Genomic DNA, 17,865 nt, shown 5'->3' with positions numbered 1-17,865 from the left:
TTAATATCAGAAAATTAAACATTCATAATTGAGATAACAGCATTATAGTGTTTGATGCAATGTTAAAAATACAATACACTATGAATTATAGAAAAAGTGATGCCTAAGCATGTAAGTATTTATATTAATAATTTACAAATTTATATTAACTATTACAAATAACTGAACTTACAAAATGTTTTTCGTTCGTCCCAGACAAAGTAAAATGTTTTTGACAAAGATTGGAAAAAAAGCAGGACAGCTACAAAATATTAAATTTTTTTTTAAAAGTGTAAACTTTAATTTTGGCACCAATGACATAGCCAGGAAAAGGGATGAGGATCTAAAAAGTGATTTCAGGGAGTTAGGTTGGAAGCTAAAAAGCGGGATAAGCAGCGTAGTAATCTCAGAATGACTACTGAGATTAGTAGTATTCTAGGGAGCGAGTGCAGCTAAACACAAGGCTACAGGGCTGGTGTAGGAGGGAGGGCGGGCTTCAGATACGTCGATTATTGGGGTACCTTCTGGGGAAGGTGGGACCTGTACATGAAGGACGGGTTGCATTTAAACTGGAAGAGCACCAAAATCCTGGGCGGAAGGTTTGCTAGTGCACTTCGGGAGGGTTAAACTAGTTTGGCAGAGGAATGGGAACCAGAGCGACAGATCAGAGGAGAGGGTGTTGTTGAACGGGCAGAAATGGAATACAGAGAGTCTGTCAGGAAGGATACACTGTCGAAGGGGCAAAGGGATGGATTGAAGTGTGTCTGTTTCAATGCAAGGAGTGTCAGGAATAAGAGTAATGAACTTACAGCATGGATCAGCACTTGGAACTATGATGTTGTGGCCATAATGGAGACTCGGATTTCACAGGGGTAGGAATGGTTTCTGGATATTCCAGGGTTTAGATCTTTAAAAAAGAACAGGGAGGGGAATAACAGAGGAGGCAGAGTAGCATTGTTAATTAGAGAGTGCATCACAGCTGCAGAAAAGAAGGTTATTGAGGAGGGTTAGTCTACTGAGTCAGTATGGGTGGAAGTCACTAACAGGAAAGGAGCAGTCACTTTATTGGGTGTTTTCTATAGACCCCCCCCCCCCCCCCCAATAGCAGCAGAGAGATGGAAGGACAGATTGGACAGAAAGGTGCAGATGTAACAGTTACTGTAATGGGTGAGTTCAACTTCCCCAAAATTGATTGGAACTTCCTTAGCGCTGATGGTCTGGATGGAGCCAATTCTGTCAGGTTTGTCCAGGAGGGATTCCTGACTCGATATGTAGATAGGCCAACTAGGGAGCAGGCTATATTGGATTTGGTTCTTGCCAACGAGCCAAGCCAGGTGTCAGATTTCTCGGTTGGAGAGTATTTCAGTGACCATGATGACAACTGCCTCACCTTTACCACAGCCGTAGAGAGAGTTCGGAACAGACAGTTTGGGAAGGTATTTAATTGGGGAGAGGGAAAATTATACAGCTATTAGACAGGAGTTGTGGTGTATTAATTGGGAACAATTGTTCTACGGGAAATGCACAACAGAAACGTGGAAACTATTTAAGGATCACTTGTTGCGATTGTTGGATAACTTTGTCCCACTGAGACAGGCAAGGAATGGAAAGGTAAAGGAGCCTTGGATGACCAGAGCAAAGAAACTTCTCATCAAAAGGAAGAAGGAAGCTTACTTAAAGTTGAGGAAGCAAGGATCTGGCATAGCTTCAGAAGCTTATAAGGTAGCTAGGAAAGAACTCAAAAATGGACTGAGGAGAGCTAGGAGGGTGCAAGAAAAATCCTTGGTGGGAAAGATTAGGGAAAGCCCAAAGGCATTCTATATGTACGTGAGGAATAAGAGAATGATCAGAGAGAGAGTAGGGCCAACCAGGGATAGTGGAGGCAACTTGTGCCTGGAGTCGGAAGAGGTAGAGAGGGCCCAAATGAGCTCTTTGCTTCAGTATTCGCTAGAGAGAGGGACCGTGTTGAGAGTACAAACACCAGGGACCAGATTAATAGACTTGAATAGATTGATATTAAGGACGTGGATGTGCTGAAAATTCTGAGAAACCTCAAGAAACATAAATCCCCAGGGCCAGACCAGATATATCCAAGGTTACTACAAGAAATGAGGAATGAGATTGCTGCACCTCTGGCGATGATCTTTGCACCCTCACTCTCCACGGGAGTGGTTCCGACTGAATGGAGGGAGGCGAATGTTGTTCCTCTATTCAAGAAAAGGAACAAGGAAATCCCTGGAAATTACAGATCAATCAGTCTTATGTCTGTCGTAAGGAAGGTACTGGAAAGGATTCTGAGAGATAGGATTTATGACTATTTGGAAAAACATATTTTGATTCAAGATGGTCAGCTAGGCTTAATGAGGGGCAGGTCCTGCCTCATAAGCCTTATTGCATTCTTTGAGGACATGACGCGACAAGTTGACGAAGGTCAAGCATTGGATATGGTGTATATGAATTTCAGTATGGCATTTGATAATGTTCCTCACGATAGGCTCATTCAGAACGTTAGGAGGTATGGAATACAGTATTGTCTGGCCAAAAGAAGACAGCAAGTGATAGTAGATGGAAATTATTCCACCTGGAGGTCGGTGACCAGTGGTGTCCCGCAGAGATATGTTCTTGGGTCTCTGCTCTTTGTAGTTTTTATCCACGACCCCAGAGAAAAGACTTTGCCTATTCCTCTCATTCATGCCCCTCATAATTGTGTAAACCTCTATAAGGTCACCCCTCAGCCTCCGACGCTCCAGGGAATACAATCCCAGCCTGTTGAGCTTCTCCCTATAGCTCAAATTCTCCAACCCTGCCAACATCCTTGTAAATCTTTTCTGAACCCTTTCAAGTTTCACAACATCTTTCTGATAGGAAGGAGACCAGAATTGCATGCAATAATCCAACAATGGCCTAACCAATGTCCTGTACAGCCGCAATATGACCTCCCAACTCCTGTACTCAATACTCTGACCAAGAAAGAAAAGCATACCAAGCGCCTTCTTCACTATCTTATCTACCTGCGACTCCACTTTCAAGGAGCTATGAACCTGCACTCCAAGGTTGTTGTTCAGCAACACTCCCTAGGATCTTACCATTAAATGTCTAAGTCCTGCTCTGATTTGCTTTTCAAAAATGCAGTACCTCACATTTATCTGAATTAAACTCCATCTTCCATCTTCTCAGCCCATTGGCCCATCTGGTCAAGATCCTGTTGTAATCTGAGGTAACCTTCTTCGCTGTCCACTACACCTTCAATTTTGGTGTCATCTGCAAGTTTACTAACTGTACCTCTTATGCACGCATCCAAATCATTTATGTAAATGACAAAAAGTAGAGGACCCAGCACTGATTCTTGTGGCACTCCACAGGCCTCCAGTCTGAAAAACAAGCCTAACCAATGTCCTGTACAGCCGCAACATGACCTCCCAACTCCTGTACTCAATGCTCTGACTAATAAAGGAAAGCATACCACCACCACCCTCTGTCTTCTACCTTTGAGCCAGTTCTGTATCCAAATGGCTAGTTCTCCCTGTGTTCCGTGAGATCTAACCTTGCTAACCAGTCTCCCATGGGGGACTTTGTCGAACGTCTTACTGAAGTCCATACAGATCACGTTTACCACTCTACCCTCCTCAATCCTCTTTGCTACTTCTTCAAAAAACTCAATCGACAGTCAATCCAAGATGGCGGCAACTCAGCAAGTCTGAGTCTATAGTGCTTCTCCCAAGACCTGGGCAAAGTGGGTCACCCGCATCCACCACACTCACCAAATCATTTAAAATAGTTTTTACTTAATGTAATTAGTTGCTTAGCACTAAATTTAAATAGTCTAGTCTCCTGTAAAAATGACTAGGGGGAAAGGAGCCCGCAGTTCTCAGCAGGCAGGAACCCCTTCCCCACCTTCCCCAGCTGCAGCAGAGGCATCCGCAGCCACCCCGGGGGACTTACCTATGGTGGCGAGCCTTGTGGAAATAATCTCTAAACTCAATGCGCAGATCGATGCCTTCATTGAAGAGTCCCGAAGCTGATGGAATTCACTCTCGGCTGTGCTACAAAAGCATGGCCGAGACATCGAAGAAATCGAGCGCCAAGTCGGAGGTGTGGAGCTAAAGGCCACGACCTCCGTGAATCGAGATCGTCGAAAAAATATTCGTTTGCTGGGCCTTCCCGAACGGGAATAGGAAGGCCAGCTTCCTCGAACAGTGGCTTCCACAGCTGTTAAATCTGGAGGCTGGATCAGGCCAGGAAAGGATAGAATGGGCCTTCCGAGTAGCAGCACACGGGCCCGACTCGAACCAGCGCCCCCGCCCGGTCCTGCTCCGGCTGCAGAGCTACAAGGAGAGGCAGATGCTCTTGGAAGCTTCCAGAAATCTTGGGAAAGATCCCCAAGCCATAATTTATAAAGGATCCAAGATTATGTTATTTCAAGACTTTTCCCCACCTTTAGTCCGAAAGAGGAAGGTGTTTGATGAAGCAAAGAAGTGTTTAAGGGACTTAAACATTCAGTATTCCTTGCGCTACCCAGCTATGCTACGCTTCAGCCACGAAGGGTCCGTGTATAACTTCGGATCACCGGAGAAGGCCAAGGAACGTTTGGCCTCTCTTAGATAAATTATAAGAGTTAATTGATGTTGTTTTGCCCTCCCCCCACCCCGGATTACCCCAATTTTGTTTCCTTTCAGTACCTTACTGTTTAATATTATCTCTGGGGGGTGGGAAGAGAGGTTTATTTATTTATTCTTTACTTAGCGATTTTCTTCTTTTTTTATTTATATATATAGGCCAGGGGGTCTAGTTAATGTAGATGGGGGAAAGATGGTTACTTTATCCTATTTTATCTCTGTCCTTAGGAGCGGGGTTGTTTTCCCCTGTTATTCTGTATTACTATATTTAATTATTATTTGCTGAGACTGTAATTTTATAGTCATTTATGTTCATATATGGTATTAATATTACCAAACATATCCAGGTGTTGGTGTGGGGGGGGAGGGGTGTGAGGGGTAGGGTACTCATTGTTAATTCTAGCTCGGTAGTATATTTGAATTTTCTTTATCCTATCGTGGGGTGCTTGGGTCAAGGGTGGGGCACTGGTTGGGAGAGGTTATGATGGGTTTTTGGAAAGGCAGTGATGCCCCTTGGAATAAGGGGGAAGATCTCCATTTAAATACGTTTTATATTTTTAAATTTAGAAATAGTTTTTTATTATATTGATCTGAGCGTATTAAAGAGCCTTTATTTTTGTGAATTTTATGTGCTCTATGCTCGGGATGTTTTGGATAAGGTTTCTTCTCCCAGGGAGTCTCGGACTTGCCTGGTGATTATGGGTAATCGGTCGATTAAATGGTGCACCTGGAATGTCACGGGGAGTAATTCACCAATCAAAAGGAAGAAAATATTATCAAACCTCAAGAAAGAAAGGATCGATACAGCTCTCCTACAGCAGACACATTTATTGGATAAAGAACACCTGAAATTATGACAGGGAAGAGATTATTTTCCATTCTCTCTTTCTGTGCAAGGAAAAACATTTTGGTAAACTGGGTGGCTGAGGGCCCTCATGGACTTTCGAGTTGGCACAGAATAATTATGGAATATAATCCCACTGACTCCCTTACAAATATGGTGCACCAAAAGAAAAACCGAATTACTCCATAAAATATGGCAGCCCTTCTTGAATTACACAAATACAAATATCTCGGTCATCCTAACAAGGGCCTTTATTGAATTGAGAAGGTGAACCTGGCTGGTCTGCGGCCTCTTAAGTGAGGAATCCCGCACGAATAAGGGTTTTGTTGTGATCTGATGTTAACACATTCCGAGCACGTATATCACTACTCAATTTTTGTGTTATCCGATGGTTTTTTTTCTCTCAAATAATGTAGGTTTTAATCATATACTCTGGTTAGTTGTCGGTTAGATGAGCAGATAGTTGAGTTTTGGTTTTTTTTCTCTCGGTATTTTGTTTTCTGTTTGATAGATTTTGGTTATTATTTATTTAAGATTTAATTGTATATCAATGTTTATTCTTGGGGTTTTATTTTTAGTTTTCTTTTGTAAACGTGTAAAAACATGTTAAATTTTCAATAAAAATATTTATAAAAAAAACTCAATCAAGTTTGTGAGACATGATTTCCCACGCATGAAGCCATATTGACTGTCCCTAATCAGGCCCTAAAGGAGCCTTCCACATCCATCAAAGATTTACCTGCACATCCACGAATATCATTTATTGTATCCGTTGCTCCCGATGTGGTCTCCTCTACATTGGGGAGACTGGGCGCCTCCTAGCAGAGCGCTTTAGGGAACATCTCCGAGACACCCACACCAATCAACCAAACCACCCCGTGGCCCAAGATTTCAACTCCCCCTCCCACTCTGCCGAGGACATGGAGGTCCTGGGCCTCCTTCACCACCGCTCCCTCACCACCAGACGCCTGGAGGAAGAACGCCTCATCTTCTGCCTCGGAACACTTCAACCCCAGGGCATCAATGTGGACTTCAACAGTTTCCTCATTTCCCCTTCCCCCACCTCATCCTAGTTTCAAACTTCCAGCTCAGCACTGTCTCCTTGACTTGTCCGGACTTGTCCAACCTGCCTATCTCCTTTTCGACCTATCCACTCCACCCTCTCCTCCTTGACCTATCACCTTCATCTCCTCCCCCACTCACCCATTGTACTCTATGCTACTCTCTCCCCACCCCCACCCTCCTCTAGCTTATCTCTCCACGCTTCAGGCTCACTGCCTTTATTCCTGATGAAGGGCTTTTGCCCGAAACGTCGATTTCGCTGCTCGTTGGATGCTGCCTGAACTGCTGTGCTCTTCCAGCACCACTAATCCAGTACCTAATCAGTCCTTGCCTTTCCAAATACATGTACTTCCTGTCCCTCAGGATTCCCTCCAACAACTTGCCCACCACTGACGTCAGTCTCACTGGTCTATAATTCCCTGGCTTGTCCTTACCACCCTTCTTGGCGTGGTTCTCCACTGATAGTCTATAATTGACTGTGAGACAAAGTTAAAAATCACACAACACCAGGCTACAGTCCAAAAGATTTAGGTGGAAGCACTAACTTTCAGAACGCTGCTCCTTCATCAGGTGGTTGTGGAGCATAAGACATAAGACACAGAATTTATAGCAAAAGATTACAGTGTCATGCAACTGAAATTATATATTGAACAATCCAGGTTCAATACCTGTAAATACTAAATTTAGCTGTAAATATTTAGCTGATGAATGTTTGAAAATAATTTTGCAAGAACTGATATGGGGACATGTCGCCCTAACACATTTTCTTCAAAACATTGTCACTCTGTTTTAAGGTTTTATATCAGAAAGTCTGACCATCAACTGACTTTCAAAATCTTCTTTGAAGACAACTTGAAGCATCCTTGTGTCATGGTAACAGAAACAAAAATCAGCTGTAATGCGATAAAACATAGGAGAAAGTGAGGACTGTGAATGCAGGAGATCAGAGTTGCAAAGTGTGGCACTGGAAAAGCACAGCAGGTCAGGTAGCATCTGAGGAGCAGGAGAATCGACAGTTTGGGCAAAAGCCATTCACCAGGAAGGGTGAAGGACTTATGCCCGAAATGTCAATGCTGCTGCTCCTCAGATGCTGCCTGACCTGCTGTGCTTTTCCAGTGCCACACTTTTTGACAAAGATAAAACAGCTCCAACAAGTACAGATATCTGAAAGAACTACTGTTGACCCCTATGCTTTTAATTGTTGAATTAAATTATTGCTTAGTAATTTTTAAATATGCAACAATTTATGTAGCAAGAAAACTAGCTTTGATTTTTGGTATTGTTTGGCCTCTTTTGTGGTGACTGGACAACGGAGTACAAATTCTCTGATCAGTAACAGCCAGTTTGGATGCTGAGAGAATTTTCCGACCTTCAAAGTGCACAACTATTATTAAACATAAAAGCTTGAATTTTGATTTTTAAACAAGATGGTGAAGCTTTTTATTTTGCACCAATAAGGACAAACACAAGAATGTCTAATTTCAAATGATCACCGCATTCCATGATTAGCCAACACTTGTTGAACAATCCAAAGTCAACTGATAGCGACACTAATAAACAATTTCAGTTGATCAGTGAATTGTAGCATGGCCTATTTATGCTTGCTAAAAGCAACAAGCCATCATATGCAGGAACCTGGTGTGTCTCAGCAAAAGAAATACTTTCAACCCTTATTTCTTTTTTGAATTACCCAGACGCCCATAATTCCTCATTGCAACACCTGCATGGCAACACCTCAGCCATGCTGAGAACTTGCCAACCAATACAGCACCCTTTTCTCCCGCAATATATTGTATTTGTTTTAAATTTGCCATTGTTACAGCTATCCTGATGAGTGCAAGATGAAAAGCTTTGGCAACATGTCTCTTTCTTTAACAAATAATGTGAGATGCTGCATTTGGATAAAGCAAATCAGGGCAGGACTTACACACTTAATGGTAAGGTCCTCGGGAGTGTTGCTAAATGAAGAGTTCTTGGAGTGCGAGCTCATAGTTCCTTGAAAGTGGAGTCACAGGTAGATAGAATAGTGACAAAGGTATTTGGTATACTTGTCTTTATTGGTCAGAGCATTGGATAAAGGAATTGGGAGGTCATGTTGCAGCTGTACAGGACATTGGTTAGGCCATTTTTGGAATTCTGCGTGTAATTCTGGTCTCCCTGCTATAGGAAGGATGTTCTGAATCTTGCAAGGATTCAGAAAACATCTACAAGAACGTTGCCAGAGTTGGACCTTTTGAGCTATAGGGTGAGGCTGAATAGACTGGGGCTATTTTCCCTAGAGTGCAGAGGCTGAGGGGTGACCTTTATTGAGGTTTATACAATCATTAGGGGCATGGATATATCAAATAGACTCCCTCGGGTAGGGGAGTCCAAAACTCGAGAGCACAGGTTTAGGATGAGAGGGGTAAGATTTAAAAGGGACCTTAAGGGCTACATTTTCATGCAGAGGGTGGTGCATATCTGGAATGAGTTGCCAGAGGAAGTGATGGAGGCTGGTACAATTACAACATTTAAAAGGCATCCAGATGGATATATGAATAAGAAGGGTTTAAAGATATATGGGCCAATTGCTGGCAAATGAGACTGGATTCATTTAGGATATCTGATCGGAATGGACAAGTTGGATCAAAGGTTCTGTTAACGTGCTGTACATCTCTATGATCGTATATCCATTTCATGAGGAACAAATTAAGACAGTGTGAAAGAAATTGGGGGACTTCTGGCCAGTGGGAAAAAAAAACAGATAAGAGAAAAGTAGGAGGACTTCAGGGCGAAAAAGTCAATATCAAAAAGAATGAAAGGTTGAAGGATTTGGGATTATCTGCTCCTATTGCTTGTGGAGAGTCAATGATGTGTTTGTAGTAGAAATTGAAGTGTGTCTTCTCAGGAAAGTCCCAAGTTGATTGCCTGGCGAATATTGCTGTTGAACTACTGAATCTGTTCAACTGGCAGATTAAAATGGTAAAATTATAAAGTATTGAGAATAGGTACAAATGAGTGCTGAGTTTTTAATCTCTTATTTTTGTTTCAGGTTTATTGAAAATGCTAAGATATGTTAAATATTAGTAATTTTAACAATAAGTATTAAATATCATACTGGTAAGGTTTTCTTAATAGTTGATAAGCATTGAAACTATTGATCAGACATTATAACATTGGTAAGACTTCTTGGCAACATGAAGGCTAATTAATAAATAAAAGAATAGAGACCTGATTCTACATCAAAACGCATGTCCTCTGTGAAGGAAGTCTAAGACATTTTCCATGTCTGGGATAACTATTTGTGTAGGGCATGTGTCAGTTCCAGCAGATAGAGCTCAGAGCGACTGGGCTTGTATACACTTGAGTTTAGAAGGATGAGAGAGGATCTGATTAAGACAGATAAATTATTAAAGGATTGGACACTCTGGAGGGAGGAAGCATGTTTCTGCTGATGGGTGAGTCCACAACGAAAGGACACAGTTTAAAAATAAAGGGTAGGCCATTTAGAACAGAGTTGAGGAGAAACTTCTTCACCCAGAGAGTGGTGGATATATGGAATGCTCTGCCCCAAAAGGCAGTGAATGCCAACTCTCTGGATACTTTCAAGAAAGAGATGAATAGGGTTCTTAAAGGTAGTGGAATCAAGGGTTATGGGGATACTGATTGTGGATGTTCAGCCATGATTATAATGAATAGTGGTGCTGGCTTGAAGGGCCGAATGGCCTACTCCTGCATCTATTGTCTAATATTTCAGAACTTGAGCAGCAGCTGACACCACTGTGGTATTTCTGTAAGGCTGAGAACTACATAGTCAATATGGTTGGAGATGTGGTCACTCTGCAGTTTAAGATTATGCAGGGAAGAGAAGGAATGGTTCAATACTAGATAATCAAAAAGGAATAGATGAGTAGTACAAGAACCCCCTGAGTGTAGCCAGAGATACATTGACATATCCATGTTGCCATGAGCACATGCAGCTGCATGTGTTGGTAATACAAGGGAGACTGGTGATCCATAGTGATGCACGATTCAGTAGCTGTGGGGGAAGGATATTGATGTTTCTGCTGCCACAAATGTGAATCCAGAATGGTGTATTGTCTCCCTGCTGCTAGGATCAAGGATGTTACTGAGTGGTTGCAGGGCATCCTGAGGAAGGAAGAAAAACAGCCAAGAGGTATGGTGCACATGAGAACCAATAGCAGATGGAAAAAGGGATGTGGTCCTACATAATTCTTGAGACTTTGGAACAGCCCATGGGGGAATTCAGATCTGTACAGACCAGCTGATTTGTATCTGAACATAGCTAGGGCTGAGTTCCATGTGAGTCATGTTGCGACTTCTAGGGCTTAAAGTAACCCAACAGAGACATGGAAAACAGGAAATAATATCAAGAGGAATGGCAAGGTGCACTAAGTACAGAGATTGATCCCGCTGGAATTAATATTATAAGTTAATAGGTAGGATCAAAGCAAGGGGAAAAATAATGAAAATTAAATTAAAATCATTGTCCATACATGTGAATGCAGTATGGTAAGCAAGGTTGGTGAGTTGCAAGCACAGGTGAAAATATATTGTGGCTCAAGGAAACACAGGACTGGATGTTAGATAATCCTAGATGCAAAGTGTTCAAGGAAGACAGAAAAGGATACCAAAGGGATAGAGTGGCAGCACTGATTAAGGAGACTTGGCAATGCTGGAGAAAGAGGATGTCCCAGATGAAGCAAGAATCAATTCAGCTGGAGTTAAGGAACAAGAAAGATGCAATTACATAGTGTCTTGTACACTACGGAACAATGAACAAGCCGGGGTAAGAATAATTAGTTGCGAGAAAGCCAACTTCAATGAGGTAAGAATGGATTTGGACCAAATAAACTGGAGTCAGAGAATAGCAGGAGAAACTGGAGCCAAACAATAAATGCACTATCTTCAAAGAAGAATTGGTTAAAGCATGGTCAAAGCATATTCCCTCAAAAGGAAAAGGAGGATAGGGAAAGCAAATTCAGAGTGCCCTGGACATCAAAATTGGTTTTCAAAAAATTGAGTAAAAAGTGTACTTAACATCAAGGTTAGATTTTAAAAAATAGAATTGAGATATATAGAAGTTAGTCATAGTCATAGAGATGTACAGCATGGAAATAGACCCTTCGGTCCAACCCGTCCATGCCGACCAGATATCCCAACCCAATCTAGTCCCACCTGCCAGTACCTGGTCCATATCCCTCCAAACCCTTCCTATTCATATACCAATAGGTGGATAGTGAAAACACAAATGAGAGAAGCAAAGAGGATGAATGAAAAAGACAGGCAGCCAACATAAAAGGGCATCCCTTTCTTCTGTGAACTTGGAAGAAAAAGTGCTGATGAAAAATAGGAGTACACAGACACAGAGGACAGGACTGAAGTACTAAACAAATAACTTTCATCTATCTTTACCAAGGACTGAGTGAAGGCAAATTTTCCACCACTGAGAGATGCTCAGTAAAGCTGAGAATGTCTCAGAATTAGAGGGGGCCTATAGGTCTGCAGGAAAACAACACATACGGACCAAATATTGAACTCCAGAAGTAATCATTCCAACATCCACAAACAAAGCTGCTTCAGAACATTATTTCAACGAGCCAACACACACTGCAGCACAGAGGAACTACGCAGAGCAGAGGAAAATTACTTATACAGTGTATTCAAAAAGAATGGATACCCAATAAACACAGTCTGCCGCTTTCTCAGCAACAAACCCAAACAAGCAGACAAAACATGTCCAGAAACCCTAGCCACTCATCCCTACCTCAAAGACATCTCGGAAATGTCTGCCAGATTACTCAGACCCCTTGGCATCATGGTAGCCCACAAACCCACGAACACACTAAAACAACAGCACCCTGTACAGACAACAAATAAAACTAATGTCATTTACAAAATACCGTGCAAGGACCGTAACAAACACTACATTGGACAAACAGGCAGAAAACTAGCCACCAGGATACATGAACATCAACTAACCACAAAACGATATGACCCTCTCTCACTTTACACACAGATAAGGAAGGACAACACATCCATCCTAGGACAAGCCAAACAGAGACACACACGAGAATTCCTAGAAGCATGGCATTCCAACCGGAACTCTATCAACAAGCACATCGAGTTAGACCCCATCTACCACCCCTTGAGAAAACTAACAGGAAATGACATCACCAACCCAAAGAAACCCAAACATGTAAATAGAAACCTGGAATCATCAACGGTGCTTCACCTGGAGGCCCACTGAAGAAGTTACTTAGTAGGGTGACAAAACATTTGGAAATTAACCTTCCAGCTCAGCAAGCAAACCTACATCCAAAACTCCTCTTTATGCCTGTCAACTAGATTAAGAGCCTCAGTCAGGGAACTCAAATTCTATGAGATTCACCTGGCTGAGCTCATTGTAATCACGACACTATCTTCTTTATACTACTAGCTAGCTTACTCTCAGATTACATCTTCCCCATTTGCCCCTACCCCCCTTATTGCCATTTTAGATCTCCTCTGCTAATTTTTAAAGGCTTCCCAGTCCTCTGGCTTCTCAGATGTCTTCACGACATTGTATGCTATTTCTTTTCCTTTTATTCCATCCCGGACTTCCCTTTTCAGCCATGATTGCCTCATTCGTCCCTTTGTTTGTTTCTTCTTTGGGATGAAATTTTTCCATGCCTCCCAAATTACCCCCAGAAACCCCTGCCATTGCCTCTTCACTATCTTCCCTGCTAGGATCACTTTCCAATTAACTTCAGCTGGCTCCTTCCTCATATCTTTGGAGTTACCTTTACTCAATTGTAGTAGATTTGATTCCAGCTTCTCTGTTATGGTCACTGCGCCCTCTGGGTTCCTTCACATTAAGCTCCCTAATCAAGTCTGCCTCATTACACATCACCATAATACAGAATTGACTGTTTCCTAGTGAGGTCTACCAGACGCTGCTCCAAAACACCACCTTGGAGACATTCCACAAATTCCTTTTATTTGTGTTTTTGAGGGAGGCCAGATCTTTGAAGTGAAGAATTGGTATCCCTTGTAAAGGAGCCAACGTCTGAATGAAATATGATGAGTCATAGTGTCTGTAACATCAATGAGGATTGCTGAGAAAACGGTGGGATCTGCTTTCACCACATCTGCCATTTAATCTGGAATGTTTGACCACAGCTTGTTAACTTTAGTTTACCTCATACTAATTCTGATTGTTAGAGTATAAATCAGTGCTCAAAATAAGTGGAAGTAGAGGGCGCTTTCATCATTGATAGCCACCAAAAAGCCCGGGAAAATTCAATGATCAAAATCTACAAATTAGAAGCACAGGGGGTCATTTGTACCCTATTGAGCCATGGCAGATTGTATAGTGGCCTGAACTCCACCGTAAGATCTCCTTCCACCCCCCCCCAATACCTTTAGCCCATTCCAGCAAATGTTTCCTGTGTAAGTAGATTAGACAGAATCAGAATCCTCCAAACACAAACTGATTCTCCCTTGCATTTACTGTTGATAGGTTCACTTTGGACTTTTCAGCAGCAAAGATGGGAAAGAAAAAGCCTGTGATCAGAGTCATATTGAGAAAATCCGTTAGCAGATGGTAAAGCTGGAAGTAGCAGATCATTTTAAGTCTGAAGGTAGTAGGGACACAGGGTATGGGAAGCAAAGCTGGTGGGGTCGGAGATGGGAAGAGATGCTGGCATGTTCTGGGTCGCAAATGTGAGGTTGCTGGAATGGTGGTTGGGTGCGTAGGATGGTTGAGAGTGGGATCTTCATAGGGAAAGTGACAGGTCTCAAAGGGGAGAGAGATCTCCAAAGGAGAAAGAATAGTTTTAAATATTACAGTAAAGGAATACTCAGCTCATTGAGATCTGGGAAAATTGAGGTAATTAGTTCCTTGCAAATATATGTGGAGTCTCTAGTTTAAGGCTTTAGCAGTTCATGAGCCATTCTTTGGGGGAAAGTATATTTCATAAATATTTATGTTTGTATGTTATCATAGCTCAAAGCATCTCTCATACTGCAATTTTTTTGATATAATTCTAGAATCCATCATTAAGGACAGGCAAAAGTAGACATTGGGCCACTTCAAACTGATGCAGGGAGCCTAGTGATGGGAGATAAGGAAATAGCAGGAGAACTTAACAAGTACTTTGCGTCAGTTTTCACAGTGGAAGACATGAGTAATATCCCAAAAATTAAAGGGTGTCACGGGGCTGAGTTGAGTATGGTTGCCATTACGAAAGAGATAGTGCTAGAAAAGTTAAAAAGTCTTAAAATTGATAAATCTCCTGGCCCCGATGGGATACACCCTAGAGTTCTGAGAGAGGTTGCTGAGGAAATAGCAGAGGCATTGGTTGAGATCTTTCAAGAGTCACTGGAGTCAGGAAAGGTCCCGGATGATTGGAAGATGGCTGTAGTAACCCCCTTGTTCAAGAAAGGATCAAGGCAAAAGATGGAAAATTATAGGCCAATCAGCTTAACCTCGGTTGTTGGTAAAATTCTAGAATCCATCATTAAGGATGAGGTTTCTAAATTCTTGGAAGAGCAGAGTCTGATTAGAACAAGTCAACATGGATTTAGTAAAGGGAGGTCATGCCTGACAAACCTGTTGGAATTTTTTGAAGAGGTAACAAGTAGGTTAGACCAGGGGAACCCAGTGGATGTGGTCTATCTGGACTTTCAAAAGGCCTTTGATAAGGTGCCACACGGGAGACTGCTGAGCAAGGTGAGGGCCCATGGTGTTCGAGGTGAGCTGCTGGGATGGATTGAGGATTGGCTATCTAACAGAAGGCAGAGAGTTGGGATAAAAGGTTCTTTTTCAGAATGGCAGCCGGTGACGAGCGGTGTCCCGCAGGGTTCGGTGCTGGGGCCACAGCTGTTCGCATTATATATTAATGATTTGGATGAGGGAACCGGGGGCATTCTAGCGAAGTTTGCCGATGATACAAAGTTAGGTAGACAGGCAGGTAGTACTGAGGAAGTGGGGAGGCTACAGAAGGATCTAGACAGGTTGGGAGAGTGGTCCAGGAAATGGCTGATGGAATTTAACGTGAGCAAGTGCGAGGTCTTGCACTTTGGCAAAAAGAATATAGGAATGGACTACTTTCTAAATGGTGAGAAACTTAATAAAGCCAAAGCACAAAGGGATCTGGGAGTGCTAGTCGAGGATTCTCTAAAGGTAAACATGCAGGTTGAGTCTGTGATTAAGAAAGCGAATGCAATGTTGTCTCTTATCTCAAGAGGGTTGGAATATAAAAGCAGAGATGTACTACTAAGACTTTATAAAGCTCTGGTTAGGCCCCATTTGGAGTACTGTGTCCAGTTTTGGTCCCCACACCTCAGGAAGGACATACTGGCACTGGAACGTGTCCAGCGGAGATTCACACGGATGATCCCTGGAATGACAGGTCTAGCATATGAGGAACGGCTGAGGATACTGGGATTGTATTCGTTGGAGTTTAGAAGATTAAGGGGAGATCTAATAGAGACGTACAAAATAATACATGGCTTTGAAAAGGTGGATGCTAGAAAATTGTTTCTGTTAGGCGAGGAGACTAGGACCCGTGGACACAGCCTTAGAATTAGAGGGGGTCATTTCAGAACGGAAATGCGGAGACATTTCTTCAGCCAGAGAGTGGTGGGCCTGTGGAATTCATTGCCACGGAGTGCAGTGGAAGCCGGGACGCTAAATGTCTTCAAGGCCGAGATTGATAGGTTCTTGTTGTCTAGAGGAATTAAGGGCTACGGGGAGAACGCTGGCAAGTGGAGCTGAAATGCGCATCAGCCATGATTGAATGGCGGAGTGGACTCGATGGGCCGAATGGCCTTACTTCCACTCCTATGTCTTATGGTCTTATGGTGTTAAAAATAAACATGTAACCATTCACCTGGGACCTCACCAGTCTGCAGAAAATATGTTTAAGGTATCAGTTTTTTCAGTATAGAACTATATGTAAGTTTATTTTTTTAACAAAGGTATTTGTCCCTTACAAACGCCAGTTATCTTGTGCTGATTTTAAACACAGCAAACTTTATTTTAACTGACACCTTATGAACTGGCACTCTCAATAAACTGGCAGTGATTATTTACCTCAAATACTGGAAGTTTACTGTATTATTGTGGTCTCTGCGATGTCCAAGTAGTCAGTTGAGAAGGCTGTCTGCTGCTAAGTTTTACTTCAGGCAAAGTTACATTATTATTTAGGTCTTTATGCTGTAAGTAAAGTGTAACAGTGATGTGCGTACCCTTTCATTACATTTCTATAATTTAGTGCATGTTTTTACATAGATTATGTGGACCTCTTGATCAACCAGACTATTTGATCAACTGGCACACTCCTGGTCCCAGAGGTGCCAGTAAATAAAATGTTTGCTGTACTCAGAAATTGTGTTGAGGAAATGAATGCTTTTCTTCTGTATTGTGACTTTCGGTTTAGCGGAACAATAATGAATATTAAAGATATTGATAAATTCTTCTTATTCTGCTTTTTGTGTGAGTTCAAATCCCCCATATCTTACCACAACTACAGAAGGTATTGTTACTACATGATCATCAATGAAGAATCTAGTGCAATTGGAAAAGGAACCGCTGAAACTCAAAGGTTGCCCCTGAAAATCAAAAAGAAACCTTTCAGAAAATCTCAAAAGGAGCTTCTAGGAGTGGAAACATCTGATTTTGAGTCCTTAAGTGGTTTACCTAGTAGATTGTTGTTTATTGCTAACTCTGTGAATTTCATTTTGTTTACTCATAACCATGGAGTCTTGTGGTTTTGTTCTCTTAGTAAGTGCCTAGCATTTCAAATTTTATTTACTTGAAATGAAAACTGTTATTGTTCCCTAAGCAGATCACAATTTAATTTGCAGTCTTGTCCATGGTCATAACAGGGGTGTTACTATTGCACACTTTACACCCAGTTTTAAAACGATCCCATTAAAATTTTGTCTGCTTTTAGACTGACTTGATTTATTTTAAAGTTTAACGTATTCTGTATTTGTCATTTTCCACCATAGCAACTTGGTTGAATAAAATTCTTTCTGTTTTTTTTTCCAGTACAGAATTGGACAGCTGTACATGATCAGCAAACACAGCCATGAGCAGAGTGACAGAGGAGAGGGTGTGGAGGTCGTGCAAAATGAGCCTTACGAGGATCCTACACATGGCAGTGGCCAGTTTACAGAGAAGAGAGTTTACCTCAACAGGTAAATGGAGACTGTGAAGTTGTAAACTAAAAGAGTGCTAGGTCTAGCCTGCTTTTTAGTCAGAATACTTCTTTGTATCTGCAATTAATTCAAAATCTTATAAGCACTTAATGTTTTATAACATATTTGGCCCATTAGTTATTTCAGCAAAATACTAATTACTTCCATTGCAATATT

At 41.9% G+C, this 17,865-nt stretch overlaps 1 protein-coding gene across 1 annotated transcript in view; it reads left to right on the top strand.

The window, feature by feature from the left end:
• LOC140464117 (cytoplasmic phosphatidylinositol transfer protein 1-like) overlaps nt 1-17,865 on the top strand; it is a 300,622-nt gene that overhangs the window by 138,266 nt on the left and 144,491 nt on the right. The window contains exon 3 of the mRNA XM_072558863.1: nt 17,540-17,688. Coding sequence (XP_072414964.1) covers nt 17,540-17,688 — 149 coding nt within the window. The remainder of the gene's footprint in view (nt 1-17,539; nt 17,689-17,865) is intronic.

Source organism: Chiloscyllium punctatum, chromosome 39 (assembly GCF_047496795.1).
Source record: "Chiloscyllium punctatum isolate Juve2018m chromosome 39, sChiPun1.3, whole genome shotgun sequence".
In the NCBI taxonomy this organism is placed as follows: domain Eukaryota; kingdom Metazoa; phylum Chordata; class Chondrichthyes; order Orectolobiformes; family Hemiscylliidae; genus Chiloscyllium; species Chiloscyllium punctatum.
Note: the sequence above shows the minus strand (reverse complement) of the source record. Positions and strands in the feature narration are given on the sequence as shown.